The 11,869-nt window shown below is 48.7% G+C and overlaps 1 protein-coding gene across 1 annotated transcript; it reads left to right on the top strand.

The window, feature by feature from the left end:
* Positions 1-6,436: 6,436 nt before the first annotated feature.
* LOC116579909 (transcription factor BTF3) lies at positions 6,437-7,281 on the top strand. Its single transcript, XM_032325861.1, has one exon. The coding sequence runs from the start codon at positions 6,538-6,540 to the stop codon at positions 7,024-7,026; it is 489 nt and encodes a 162-aa protein (XP_032181752.1). The 5' UTR covers positions 6,437-6,537; the 3' UTR covers positions 7,027-7,281.
* The last annotated feature ends 4,588 nt before the right edge of the window (positions 7,282-11,869 follow it).

Genomic DNA, 11,869 nt, shown 5'->3' with positions numbered 1-11,869 from the left:
GCAGGGCAAAAGCTTTTTATCTTGATAAAGTCCCAGTAGTTCATTTTTGCCTTTGTTTCCCTTGCCTTTGGAGACATGTCTAGCAAGAAGTTGCTGCGGCTGAGGTCACAGATGTTGCTGCTTGTGTCCTCTTCTAGGATTTTGATGGATTCCTGTCTCAAGTTTAGGTCTTGATGTATGACCTGTAATGGTGCAAGAAAGCGGTCTGGTTTTATTCTTCTGCATGTGGCTGTCTAGTTTTCCCCAACACCATTTGTTGAAGAGACTGTCTTTTTTCCCATTGGACATTCTTTCCTGCTTTGTTGAAGATTAGTTGACCATAGAGCTGAGGGTCTATTTCTGGGCTCTCTCTTCTGTTCCATTGATATATGTGTCTGTTTCTGTGCCAGTACCATACTGTCTTTTTTTTTTTTAAGATCTTATTTATTAAATATTTGACAGGTCACAGGTAGGCAGAGAGGCAGGCAGAGAGAGAAAGAGGGGAAAGAAGGCTCTCCACTGAGCAGAGAGCCTGATGCGGGGCTCAATCCCTGGACCCTGAGATCATGACCTGAGCTGAAGGCAGCGGCTTAACCCACTGAGCCACCCAGGCGCCCCCATACTGTCTTTTTTTTTAAAAACACATTCTTTAAAAGATTTTATTTATTTATTTATTTGTTTGTCAGAGAGAGAGAGAGAGCGCACGCACAAGCAGGCAGAGGCAGAGAGAGAAGCAGCCTCCCCACAGAGCAAGGAGCCCAATGTGGGACTCTAGCCCAGGACCCTGGGATCATGACCTAAGCTGAAGGCAGCAGCTTAACTGACTGAGCCACCCAAGATTCCCAGTATCATGCTGTTTTGATGATTACAGCTTTTTTTTTTTTAAAAGAATTTGTTTATTTATTTGACAGTACACATGTGAGGCAGGCAGAGAGAGGAAGGGAAGCAGGCTCCCTGCTGAGCAGAGAGCCCGAATCGGGGCTCGATCCCAGGACCCTGGGATCATGACCTGAGCCGAAGGCAGAGGCTTGGGGCGCCTGGGTGGTTCAGTGGGTTAAAGCCTCTCTGTTCAGCAGGGAGCCTGCTTCCCTCTCACTCTCTCTGCCTGCCTCTCTGCCTACTTGTGATCTATGTCTGTCAAATAAATGAATAAAATCTTAAAAAAAAAAAAGGCAGATACTTTAACCCACTGAGCCTACCAGGCGACCCTGATTATTACAGCTTTGTAATGGAGCTTGAAGTCTGGAATGCCACCAACCTTGGTTTTCTTTTTCAACATTCCTCTAGCTATTTTGGGTCTTTTCTAGTTCCACACAAATTTTAGGATTATTTGTTCCAGCTCTGTGAAAAGAGTTGATGGTATTTTGACAGGCATTGCATTGAATGTGTAGATTGCTCTAGGTAGCATAGACATTTTCAGAATATTTGTTCTTCCATCCATGAGCATGGAACATTTTCCCATTTCTTGGTGTCTTCCTCAGCTTCTTTCATGAGTGTTCTGTAGCTTTCTGAGTACAGATGCTTTGCTTCTTTGGTTAGGTTTATTCCCAAGTATCTTTGTTTTTTAAAAAAATTATTTTATTTTATTTTATTTTATTTATTTATTTGACAGAGAGAGATCACAAGTAGGCAGAGAGGCAGGCAGAGAGAGAGGAGGAAGCAGGCTCCCCACGGAGCAGAGAGCCCGACGTGGGGCTTGATCCCAGGACCCCGGGATCATGACCTGAGCCGAAGGCAGAGGCTTTAACCCACTGAGCCACCCAGGCGCCCCAGTATCTTTGGTTTTTAGTGCAGTTGTAAATGGGATTGATTCTTTGATTTCTCCTTTTGCTGCTTCATTATTGGTGTATAGGGAAGCAACAGATTCTGTACGTTTATTTTGTGTCTGGCAACTTTATTGAATTCATGTATCAGTTCTACTAATTTTTTGGTGCAGTCTTTTGGGTTTTCTATACAGAGTATCTTGTCTTCTGTGAATAGTGAAAATTTGACTGCTTTCTTGCCGATTCGGATTCCTTTAATTTCTTTTTGTTGTACGATGCTGAAGCTAGGACTCCAGTACTATGTTAAATAGCAATAGTGATGGTGGATATTCTTGTCTTGTTCCTGACCATAGAGGAAAAGCTGCACCTGGCAGCCTTGGCCTGTGGTCTCCCCCAGCTGCCACGGCCCTTTTTGGTGGCCCTGAGCTAAGAGGGACAACATGGCCATTTTGAAATGGAAGCTCCGCACTCCTAGTATGACGGTGCTATTGTATTGTCCTCACCAGTCCAACAGCATGATTTCTGAGTGAAATATGACACAAAAGCAGCTTCCTGACCTTCCTTAAGGTTTAAAAATCATCTTGTGAGTCATCTATTAGAAATATAGATTCAGCATGTGTTCTTTGTTCTGGAAAAGAAGTAGATCCCATAGTAATCATGGCTTCCTGGCACCTGCTCCTGAGAGCAGGTCCAAACTATGATGCAGATATTATGTCACATTTTCTAGATGGTTAGACAGGGGCTCGGAGATGATTCGAGTCACAGAGGATTTGAGTGTCAGAAAACTAAGTGGGATCCCCAAGCTGACTCCAAATCCCGGTTATTCTATACATGATACTATTTCCCTCTTATCTCTGGTCTTCTCCATCTGGAAACATCTCAAGTCTCAGATTTTCTTGTTGTGTGGTCAAGTGGAATGAATTCAGCCAGCCTTTTCACCTCTGCCCTCATGATCATTAGGAGTGGAGGACCTCTGAGTAAGATATGCAAAGATCCCTAGGAATAGAGACATTATTTTTCTGATATTAAAGTTACTAAAATAACTATCTTTTAAAAATTGATTCAGGCTCTGGTATGTTCAGAGTGTGATGTAAGACAGGTCTGAAATAGTATTTAAAAACACTCAGCTCAGTCTCTTCTACAAAGTGAGACAATGCTTGTAAACATTGCTAAACTATTCCCTTACCCACGATTACTTACTTCCCAACCGTCATAGTGTTTATATGGTATGACTATGACTTACATTAGTCAAAATCTGCAGGAAAAGATCTAAGACAGTGTATCCAAGCTTTAGGGGGGCTTCATGTTTAAATTAGTGTTGTGACAATGAGCTACTCTATTTTATTCTGTAGTCCAAGGGAATGGTGCTGGACATCTCTAAGATGTCAGGAGGTTCTAAAATTCTGAATTTAAATTATCTGTGTGTTTCAGAGATTTGGGCAGGAGAAAGGGAGGAGCCCAGCTTCTCTGAACACCTCTGTTACCTCCTTGACCACAGAACAGGTAATTTTCTGTATGCATCATTTTGATTTCTCGGTACTATTTTTTTTATTTTTACACTTTTAAGATTTTATTTATTTACTTGACAGAAAGAGATCACAAGTAGGCAGAGAGGCAGGCAGAGAGAGAGGGGGAAGCAGGCTCCCTGCTGAGCAGAGAGCCTGACACAGGACCCTGAGATCATGACCTGAGCCAAGGGCAGAGGCTTAACCCACTAACCCACTGAGCCACTCAGGAACCCCTCTATTATTGTTATTATATTGTTAAAGGTGTTTTTGTCTCAAGTTCCTTCCTTTAGTAGTAATTAGAATGATAATGGAAATTTTTATCTTTTACCAGCCATGAGCCTGGATCCTGGGCTCCCAGGGTAGCTGTCCTTTAACATTTTACCAAGCAAAACCTCAGAGCTTGGGCCCTATTTCTGGCCCAAGCACATGTTGTACATCTGCTTCAAGAAGAAAAAGAGAACCAAAAAATGTCATTGCAAACATAAAGATAAGAAAAACAAAAGAACCTCTCCTGCTCCCATAAGATTAAAGTCATACTGACTTGTGCATACTGAAGACATAAGAAAAAGTCTGTAACTTTCTGGAATGTTCTTCCTCATGATGATGTGTAACTTTGTATGTAAAACAAAACAGAACGAATATAGAAACCTGCCCCAAATGTTCCTCCCCCGGAGCACTCCCTTCCTTGTGAAGACTATGTCTCCCAGGCAGCTGTCCTTTTTTTTTTTTTTTTTAAAGATTTTATTTATTTCACAGAGAGAGATCACAAGTAGGAAGAGAGACAGGCAGAGAGAGAGAGAGAGAAAGAGAGAGAGAGAGGAGGAAGCAGGCTCCCTGCTGAGCAGAGAGCCCAATGCGGGACTCGATCCCAGGACTCTGAGATCATGACCTAAGCTGAAGGCAGAGGCGTAACCCACCAAGTCCCCCAGGCTGTCTTGATGTGGGTTTGAATAAAACTCTCTTCCTTTCTCTCTAAAATGTTTAAAAGGGTTTGTTCCTTTAGTGTCAACAATAACTATGTTTTCTTGTTAAGTGAGAAATCAATGTTCCCGGTTCACACCTCCAACAGCACAGAAGGGCGGTTGTTCTGATTCATCCTGGAGCTTCCTTGGAGATCCAGCCTATGTATATATGTTCCAGCAGGAATCCTAGAAGGATGCTCGAAGGTCTGAGAAGCACTCTCCACTCCAAGGGTGAGACCAGAAGGTGAAGCTCTTCCCCCTTAGAGCACTACTTTTTGGATCGTAAAATTGCCTTGGAACTGTGGGAAGCCATTGCATTTCCTAAAGCCCAAGTCTGAGAAGGTCTGAGAGCAGCGGACCTTGCCAGGAGCCAGGAAGAGCACCAGAGGCAGGGCTGGTGCAGGAAGAGAAGGGGCAGGGTTCTGCGGGTGGTCTGCAGCCAGACGGGTCCCCGGAAGGAGCCGGATGTCTGGGGGAGAGGGGCCCTGCCCACAACCCGTCCATGCCTGTCCCGCCGAGCCAAGTGTTCCAGTGAGGAGGCACCGCCCTGGCCTCTGGGAGTACCTGCAAAAGCAGGGAGGTGCGGGTGTAAGGGCGGGTCGCCCAGTACAGGCAGGTGCAGCATCCAATGGGCTCAGGGCACCACCCTCCCCGAGGGATTCAGCACGTGGAGGGTGGAGCTACGTCCTCTGTGGGCGGACCCGGAGCTGCCCCTGGATGCAGAGGTGAGGCAGGTGATGCGGCTCTGGGAGAGACGATGGGCAGAGATCCTGAGTCGGTAAGTTCGGGCTGTGCGCCCAAGTGGGGTTCCTGGGTGTTGGGTCCGCGAAGGGCGCATGAAGCGAGTTCATCGTGGGCACTGAGATGGGTTTTCTTTTTCCTTTATCCCCCCTCTGCTGCCCCATGTCCATCAACTGGCCGTATCCCCCAGACCTGGGAGCTCCAGGGCGCCTGCTCACCCAAGCCCTTGTGGGATGGGCTGCGGACATTTCAGAGTTTCCCGTGTTCCCCAGGAAGAGTGCATGTAAAGACAGCACACAGTCCCCAACTTCAGTGGGGTGCCCCTGTCCCCGGGCACAGTGCAGGTAATGGACCTTGGGCAGCACCTTGAGCTCAGCCCCCCCCCCCCCCCGCCCCCGAACAGGTGTGCCACTAACAAGCACCAGAGTAGTTCCCCAGCTTCAGCAGTTTGCATCCTGTCCCGGGGTTGGTAGTAATGGGCTGTCAGGGTCATGCACAAGGGTCTTTCTGGTTCCTGTCCCTCCCAGGCACAGGTGCGGTGCTAACAAGCCTCCAATTTCAGAGTCCTGCCCCGTGTCCTCGGGGATGGTAGTAATGTGCTGTCAGGATCCTGCAGAAGCGTCCTCCACGTGGGGGCCTGGAAGCTGGAGGAAACCATATCCCCACTCTAGTTGCATGAGGAACACATGAGTTCAGGTGTTCATTTGGAAGAGTAACTTCGCTTCTCCAAAGAGGACAATGGCACTGGTCGGCTTTAGAATGAAGCCAATTAGTACTTAAGAAACCAGCATGTGTCTCCCCTTCTCCCAGGAGCTGGAGCAGGTGTGCCGGCCTTAGGTCAAAGGTGCCTTTTTATCCCCACCTGACAATACTTCCCCACTCTGGCTCCACGAGACCCAGTTTTGAAATCAGCCTCTCAGTCAGTCATGCAGCTTGTCCCAGGACGTCAGCCTTCAGAGAAAGCAGCAGGTACGTTGGGCGCAATGTCACATCCGTGTCAGGACGGGAGGTAAAACTTCTTTAACCCCAAACATTGTGGGCTTTTCTCTTGTCTCTAGTGGAGCCACAAAGTCAGACGAAGCAGCTGTCAGCAGTCTAGAGTGGGTGCCCGAGTTCCTTAGTTGCCCTGCAGGGGGCGCATGGCAGGGGATCCCATTTTCTCTGCTTCATTTCTGGCTTACAAAGGTACGTGGAACATCTCTTTCCTAGACAATCACTTTGATTAGAAAGAGAAGATGAGATTTACCCTGTGTGTGTTTTTAACATATAATTTGTTCTTCATCTAACAATGTTTACTCCATTGGGCCGAGGCTGTGGTGGTGTGGCCGGCATCTATAGTTAGGTGGCTGTTTGCAGTCAGATAGAGACTTGGATGGTGTCTTGTCATTTGTCAGAGACAAATGTTTCCTAACTGATCAGTCTTTTCGTCCAGAGAGTTACAATGAGGGCAGAGGGGACATTCAAAATAATTCCAAGGTCCATCTTGCGTCCCCGCGTGTGTGCACCTAATCTCAGCTGGTCCGCCCGAGACCCCCTGAGCGCCAACCCTAGTCCCCCGCGCGGTCCCATTTCCGCTCCAACAAGATGAAAGAAACTATCATGAACCAGGAGAAACTCGCCAAACTGCAAGCACAAGTGCGCATTGGTGGGAAAGGAACTGCTCGCCGAAAGAAGAAGGTGGTTCATAGAACAGCTACAGCAGATGATAAAAAACTTCAGTTCTCCTTAAAGAAGTTAGGGGTAAACAATATCTCTGGTATTGAAGAAGTGAATATGTTCACAAACCAAGGAACAGTGATCCACTTTAACAACCCCAAAGTTCAGGCATCGCTGGCAGCGAACACTTTCACCATTACAGGCCATGCTGAGACAAAGCAGCTGACAGAAATGCTCCCCAGTATCTTAAACCAACTTGGTGCAGACAGTCTGACTAGTTTAAGAAGACTGGCTGAAGCTCTGCCCAAACAATCTGTGGATGGAAAAGCACCACTTGCTACCGGAGAGGATGATGATGATGAAGTTCCAGATCTTGTGGAGAATTTTGATGAAGCTTCCAAGAATGAAGCAAACTGAATTGAGTCAACTTCTGAAGAAGATAAAACTTAAAGAAGTTACTGGGAGCTGCTATTTTATATTATGACTGCTTTTTAAAATTTTGTTCATGGATCTGATAAAATCTAGATCTCTAATATTTTTAAGCCCAAGCCCCTTGGACACTGCAGCTCTTTTCAGTTTTTGCTTATACACAATTCATTCTTTGCAGCTTATTAAGCTGAAGAAGCCTGGGAATAAAGTTTGAAACAAGATTAATAAAGTTCTTTGCCTAGGGAAAAAAAAAAATAATTCCAAGGAACATTTTATGATTTAAAAGTTAAGCTTGACTTTCGAGTTTCCCTCAGTGGATCATCTAGATATCTGGATGTGCCGTACTTTCTCTGTAGTTTCAGGGGTGGTGAAGTCAGAAGGAGAGTGTTTGGGAATTTTCCTGGATAGAAACATGCCTGTGGCTTCAAGAGGCTTGGCCTCAGGAACCCTGGGGTGAATTTCTGGAACTGCTTGCTTGTTGCTGCATGAGTCAGGTTACCCCACAGGTTTTTCCACTCCCTCCTTAGGGAATTGCTGGCAGGAAATGTTGTGCATAAAGCGGAACCCTCCTGCACTGTTGGCGGGAGTGTGGGCTGCTGCAGCCGCTCTGGAACCAAGTGTGGTGGTTCCTCCAAAAGCTACCAATTGAACAACCCTAGGATCCAGCAATCGCACTCCTAAGTATTTACCCAGAGGACACAAAAATGCACATTCAGTGGGGTCCAAGCCCCGTGGTGTTTGTAGCAGCATGAACAACAACAGTGAAACTGTGGAGGGAGTCCCAGTGTCTGTTCACTGGTGAACGGAGAAAGAAGATGTGGGAGACAGATACACAATGGAACAGGACCCAGATTCCCAAAGAACAAAACCTCTGTCCGCAAGGATGCAGGTGGACCTAGAGTGGGTTAAACTAAGCAAAATCTGTAAGGAAAGACAAAAACCCACTGACTTCCCTCTGCTGGAGTTTCAGAAAGAACACAGATGACCATAGTGGGAGGACAGGCACATGAGGAGGCAGACTCAACTTCAGAGCACAAATGGGGGGTTGCTGGAGGCAGGGGTGCGAGGGGAAGGGGTAACTGGGTGGCGGCTGCAGGAAGGGCGCTTGCGATGAGCCCCGGCTGTTGTCTGCAGGTGAGGAATCACGAAATCCTCCCCCTGAAGCAAAGGAATGAACACTGCGTGGAAACAAACCGGATTTGAAGTCCACGAAGGAAAGAAAAGACCATGTTGTGCTTCATGAAGAGCGAGGTAGAAACGGAGCGTTTTCCGCTCTCCTGTTCTGTAGATGATAGTTTTCAAACACCCCGGGATGGGCTGCGCTAGTTTCTGATGGCACGAGGAGTCCTCGGAGAGCTGCTGTGAAAGGTTCAGATCTCAGAGCACGTTCACGCTCCATTGATGCGCCGCTGGCTCTCAGTTTGCCCAGGGGGTAAGGTGAGTGCGGAGAAATACAACAGAAGAGGAAAGGAGGCGTTCACCATTCAGGAGGGAGCCTTCTGCCTCTCATGAAAGCCTTGGGCCAGTGTAATTTTGGAAGGGGCGAATCCTGGAGCTTTGCAGCTGACAGGGGAGCTCCAGGTCTGGGGAGAGCTGGCAGGAGTCCCGGAGGAGAGCGGAGCTTTTCAATTGGTAGCTTTTGGAGGAACCACCACACTCGGTTCCAGAGCGGCTGCAGCAGCCCACACTCCCACCAACAGTGCATTCTGCAGGAGGCTGTGGGCAGGGCTGGCCCCAGGGGTGGCTGTGTCCCCCCCAGGTGACAGTTTTGACAGGTCAGGGCCATGAGCAGGTTCCTGGCTGGGGACGGGTGAGGCACAGGTGGCAAGCGGCCAGAGCACCTTCTTCTGGGCCACCAGCCTCACCCAACACTCACATCTTCGTCTGTCCCTGTCAGTCTGGTTCAGACCTCTCCGCACTGCCAGCGCGAGACGCTGGTTTGTGCTTTGTTCCTTGCGTGTGGGTGACGTTTCAAAAGTTAGATGGTGCAAATGGCGGGTCGTCGGAACATCCGTTCCTCTTTTATTTCCTGCTCTTCTTTCAATCACTGGAGTGAATCAGACCTGCTAGTGGAAGGGGCGATCTGTGTGTTTTTCTTCCCTGTTTTAATTAAACAATGGGAAAACAGTCTTCTGAAATAGTCCAAGAATCCTTTGTGGGTGTTTATGCTTTTCTCTTCCATGAACCACTTTCTGATATTAGAAATTATTTTTGAGGGGTGCCTGGGTAGCTCAGTTGTTCAGCATCTGCCTTCAGCTCAGGTCATGATCCCAGGGTCCTGGGATCGAGCCCCACATGGGGCTCCCTGCTCAGCGGGGAGCCTGCTTCTCCCTCTCCCACTCCCCCTGCTGTGTTCCCTCTCTCACTGTGTCTCTGTCAAATAAATAAATAAAACCTTAAAAAAAGAAATTATTTCTAAAGTGAAGCGTAGGCTCAGAGCTGTAATAGGGGGTGGTGCCCTTTGTGAGGGGGAAGGTGAGGGAGAGTGTGGGTTGTTCAGGAGCCCGGGGAGTGGCTGGTTGTGCTCGAGGTGGAATACAAGCCCCTCAAGCCCGTTAGCCTTCCTTGAGGGACGCTCACCTGGCGGCCCATCCTGGGCTCTGAAACCTGACTCGGTGAATCACTTGTGACATGAACTGAGGAATTCATGAAGAAATAGAATGAGCCGGGAGGGTGCCTGTGTGCTCTGCCCTCGGACAAGTCCATGGAGCAAAGGAGCTCATCCCCTGTGAGGCGTGTCAGGATCCCTGAGGGTCTGAGCTTTGCTTCCTGGGAAGAAGCTGTGTCCATCCTTATCTGAACCAGTGTGTCTGGTTATGGAGACCCAGACCTTTATGTGATCATGTCAGTATTTTTTTTTTTTTAAGATTTTATTTATTTACTTATTTGACAGAGAGTGAGAGATCACAAGTAGGCAGAGAGGCAGGCAGAGAGAGAGGGGGAGTAGGCTCCCTGCTGAGCAGAGAGCCTGATGCAGGCTCAATCCCAGGACCCTGAGATCATGATCTGAGCTGAAGGCAGAGGCTTAACCCACTGAGCCACCAAGATGCCCCACCACATCATTATTATTCTAATTTAAGCAAGTGATCTAGACATTGACTTTGAAATGCAAATAAATATCAAAAGGAAAGCACAAGGTCAAATCTAGTATGAGGACTGAATGTGTGGTGCCTCTCATAAGTATGGGCAGCGTAGGGCTGCCTGGATGAGAAGGAACATGGAGTTCTATTTGGATAGAAGCGTGCTGTGCCACGTGGTGTTCTATTCTATCCCTTTCCTCACTTCTCTGAGGGGAAAACAGAGTGGTGACTGGAGCTTGGTTTCTGACTTGAAGGAATGGGAGACTAGAGATTTGAAAGGACAGGGTTCGTGCTGACGTGCTCCGTGCCCAGTGAGTGAGGGTCTGAAGCTTGGACTTGGAAGCGCTGCTGTTCAGGGAGGATGTAGTCCGAGTTTCCCGCACGTAGAGTCACCGGCTGGTCTGCCTAATGGGGCTGTTCTTGTCTTTTGAAGGGCAGCTTGAAGGTGGCTTGAAACCCTAGGGCACTGGAGGAATGATCTGGAAGGGACACCTGGGTGGGCCAGTGTAGACAGATCCAGGGCATTCCAGAGCTAACGATGAACGTTCCTGAGGCTGGAGTTGGCTTCTCTGTGAGCAGCATTGCACTGGGGAGGAAGGCAGTCTCTGGGTCTTAGGAGCCTCCGTGTCAGCAGGTATGAGCCTGGCAGGGAGTCAGATCATAGCTGGGAGACTGTGAGCCGTGGCGGTGCCATCGCTCTGGATGCACAGGCCAACTTGCTCCAGGGACGGGGCTCTGCTCCCCAGCCAGCCCTCCTGCTGCAGATGTGATAGGAAACTTGTTTCCTGTTGGGTTTTCCAGCCCTCGTCTCAGCAGGGGCCTTGGTGGGAAGCAACCCACAGGCAGCATTATGGATTCTCGCCCAGTGTGCTCCTTGCTTCCTGGGATAAGGCCCCCGCAGGTGTCCTCTGCCTGGTGTCTGTGAATTCAGCCGGCAGAAGCACTTCTTCCAGCACCACAGCCCTGAGAAATCCTCCCCTTTCCTGTGCATGTGCAAGAGACCAGTTTTCATTTGGAACTGAAATCTCAGCTCCTGCCGTTATGTTTCAAGGCCACATGGGACACCAGTCTCCTTGAAGCTCTAATTCTGCATGGTCCCTGATGTGCGAGACTGAGACCGACCCCGGGTGGCCTGTTCTTGCTGCTGCTGCCCGTTCCTTCCTGAAAACTGTGCAGCACAGCCTGGTTTGTGATGATGTCCCAGGAGAGAGGGGCGGGTACAGCATTCTGCCCCAGCACAGGAGGATGCCGGACGTCAATCACAGGTGGCTGGTGCAGGGAGGAGGGATGTCTGTTTCCCAGGACCTTGGCCAGAGGGAGATTTGGACCCTGGGACACTTCTCTGCTCAGCTTTCTCAGATGAGCACATTTGTGTGCTCACCTGGAATCGAGGAAGGTGTCTGGTTTCAGGTTTCATGTGCAAATGGATCCTCTTATGGCTCATTCCTGATGGTCTTCAGGGTGCGATAGGGGGATCCCCTTGTTCCAGGCATCCTGGTTGTGCAAGAGCTCTGGTTACGTTTTCCTCCAGGACTCTAGACCAGGAAATCAGAGGCAGTCAGTGGTGAAACCATTTGTGTAGGCCTCTGTTTCTCCCCTGCCCAAGTGCACTGGTCACTCTGATAACTGCTCTGGAAATATAAAGCAGGAGACAGGGCTGGGGCGCTCAAGGGGAGGTGGTGGTGGTGTCTGCTGTTCACATAGGGGCCAGGTGGGACTTCACTAGGAAGGTGATGCTTGAGTCAAGGTCT

The sequence above is a fragment of the Mustela erminea genome, chromosome 19 (genome assembly GCF_009829155.1).
Source record: "Mustela erminea isolate mMusErm1 chromosome 19, mMusErm1.Pri, whole genome shotgun sequence".
Lineage (NCBI taxonomy): Eukaryota > Metazoa > Chordata > Mammalia > Carnivora > Mustelidae > Mustela > Mustela erminea.
The sequence above is the reverse complement of the archived record's forward strand: the minus strand, read 5'-3'. Positions and strand labels throughout refer to the sequence as shown.

Bases quoted from the DNA above. Each gene is read 5' to 3' on its own strand.
- LOC116579909 (XM_032325861.1), top strand. From the start codon at position 6,538: ATGAAAGAAACTATCATGAACCAGGAGAAACTCGCCAAACTGCAAGCA.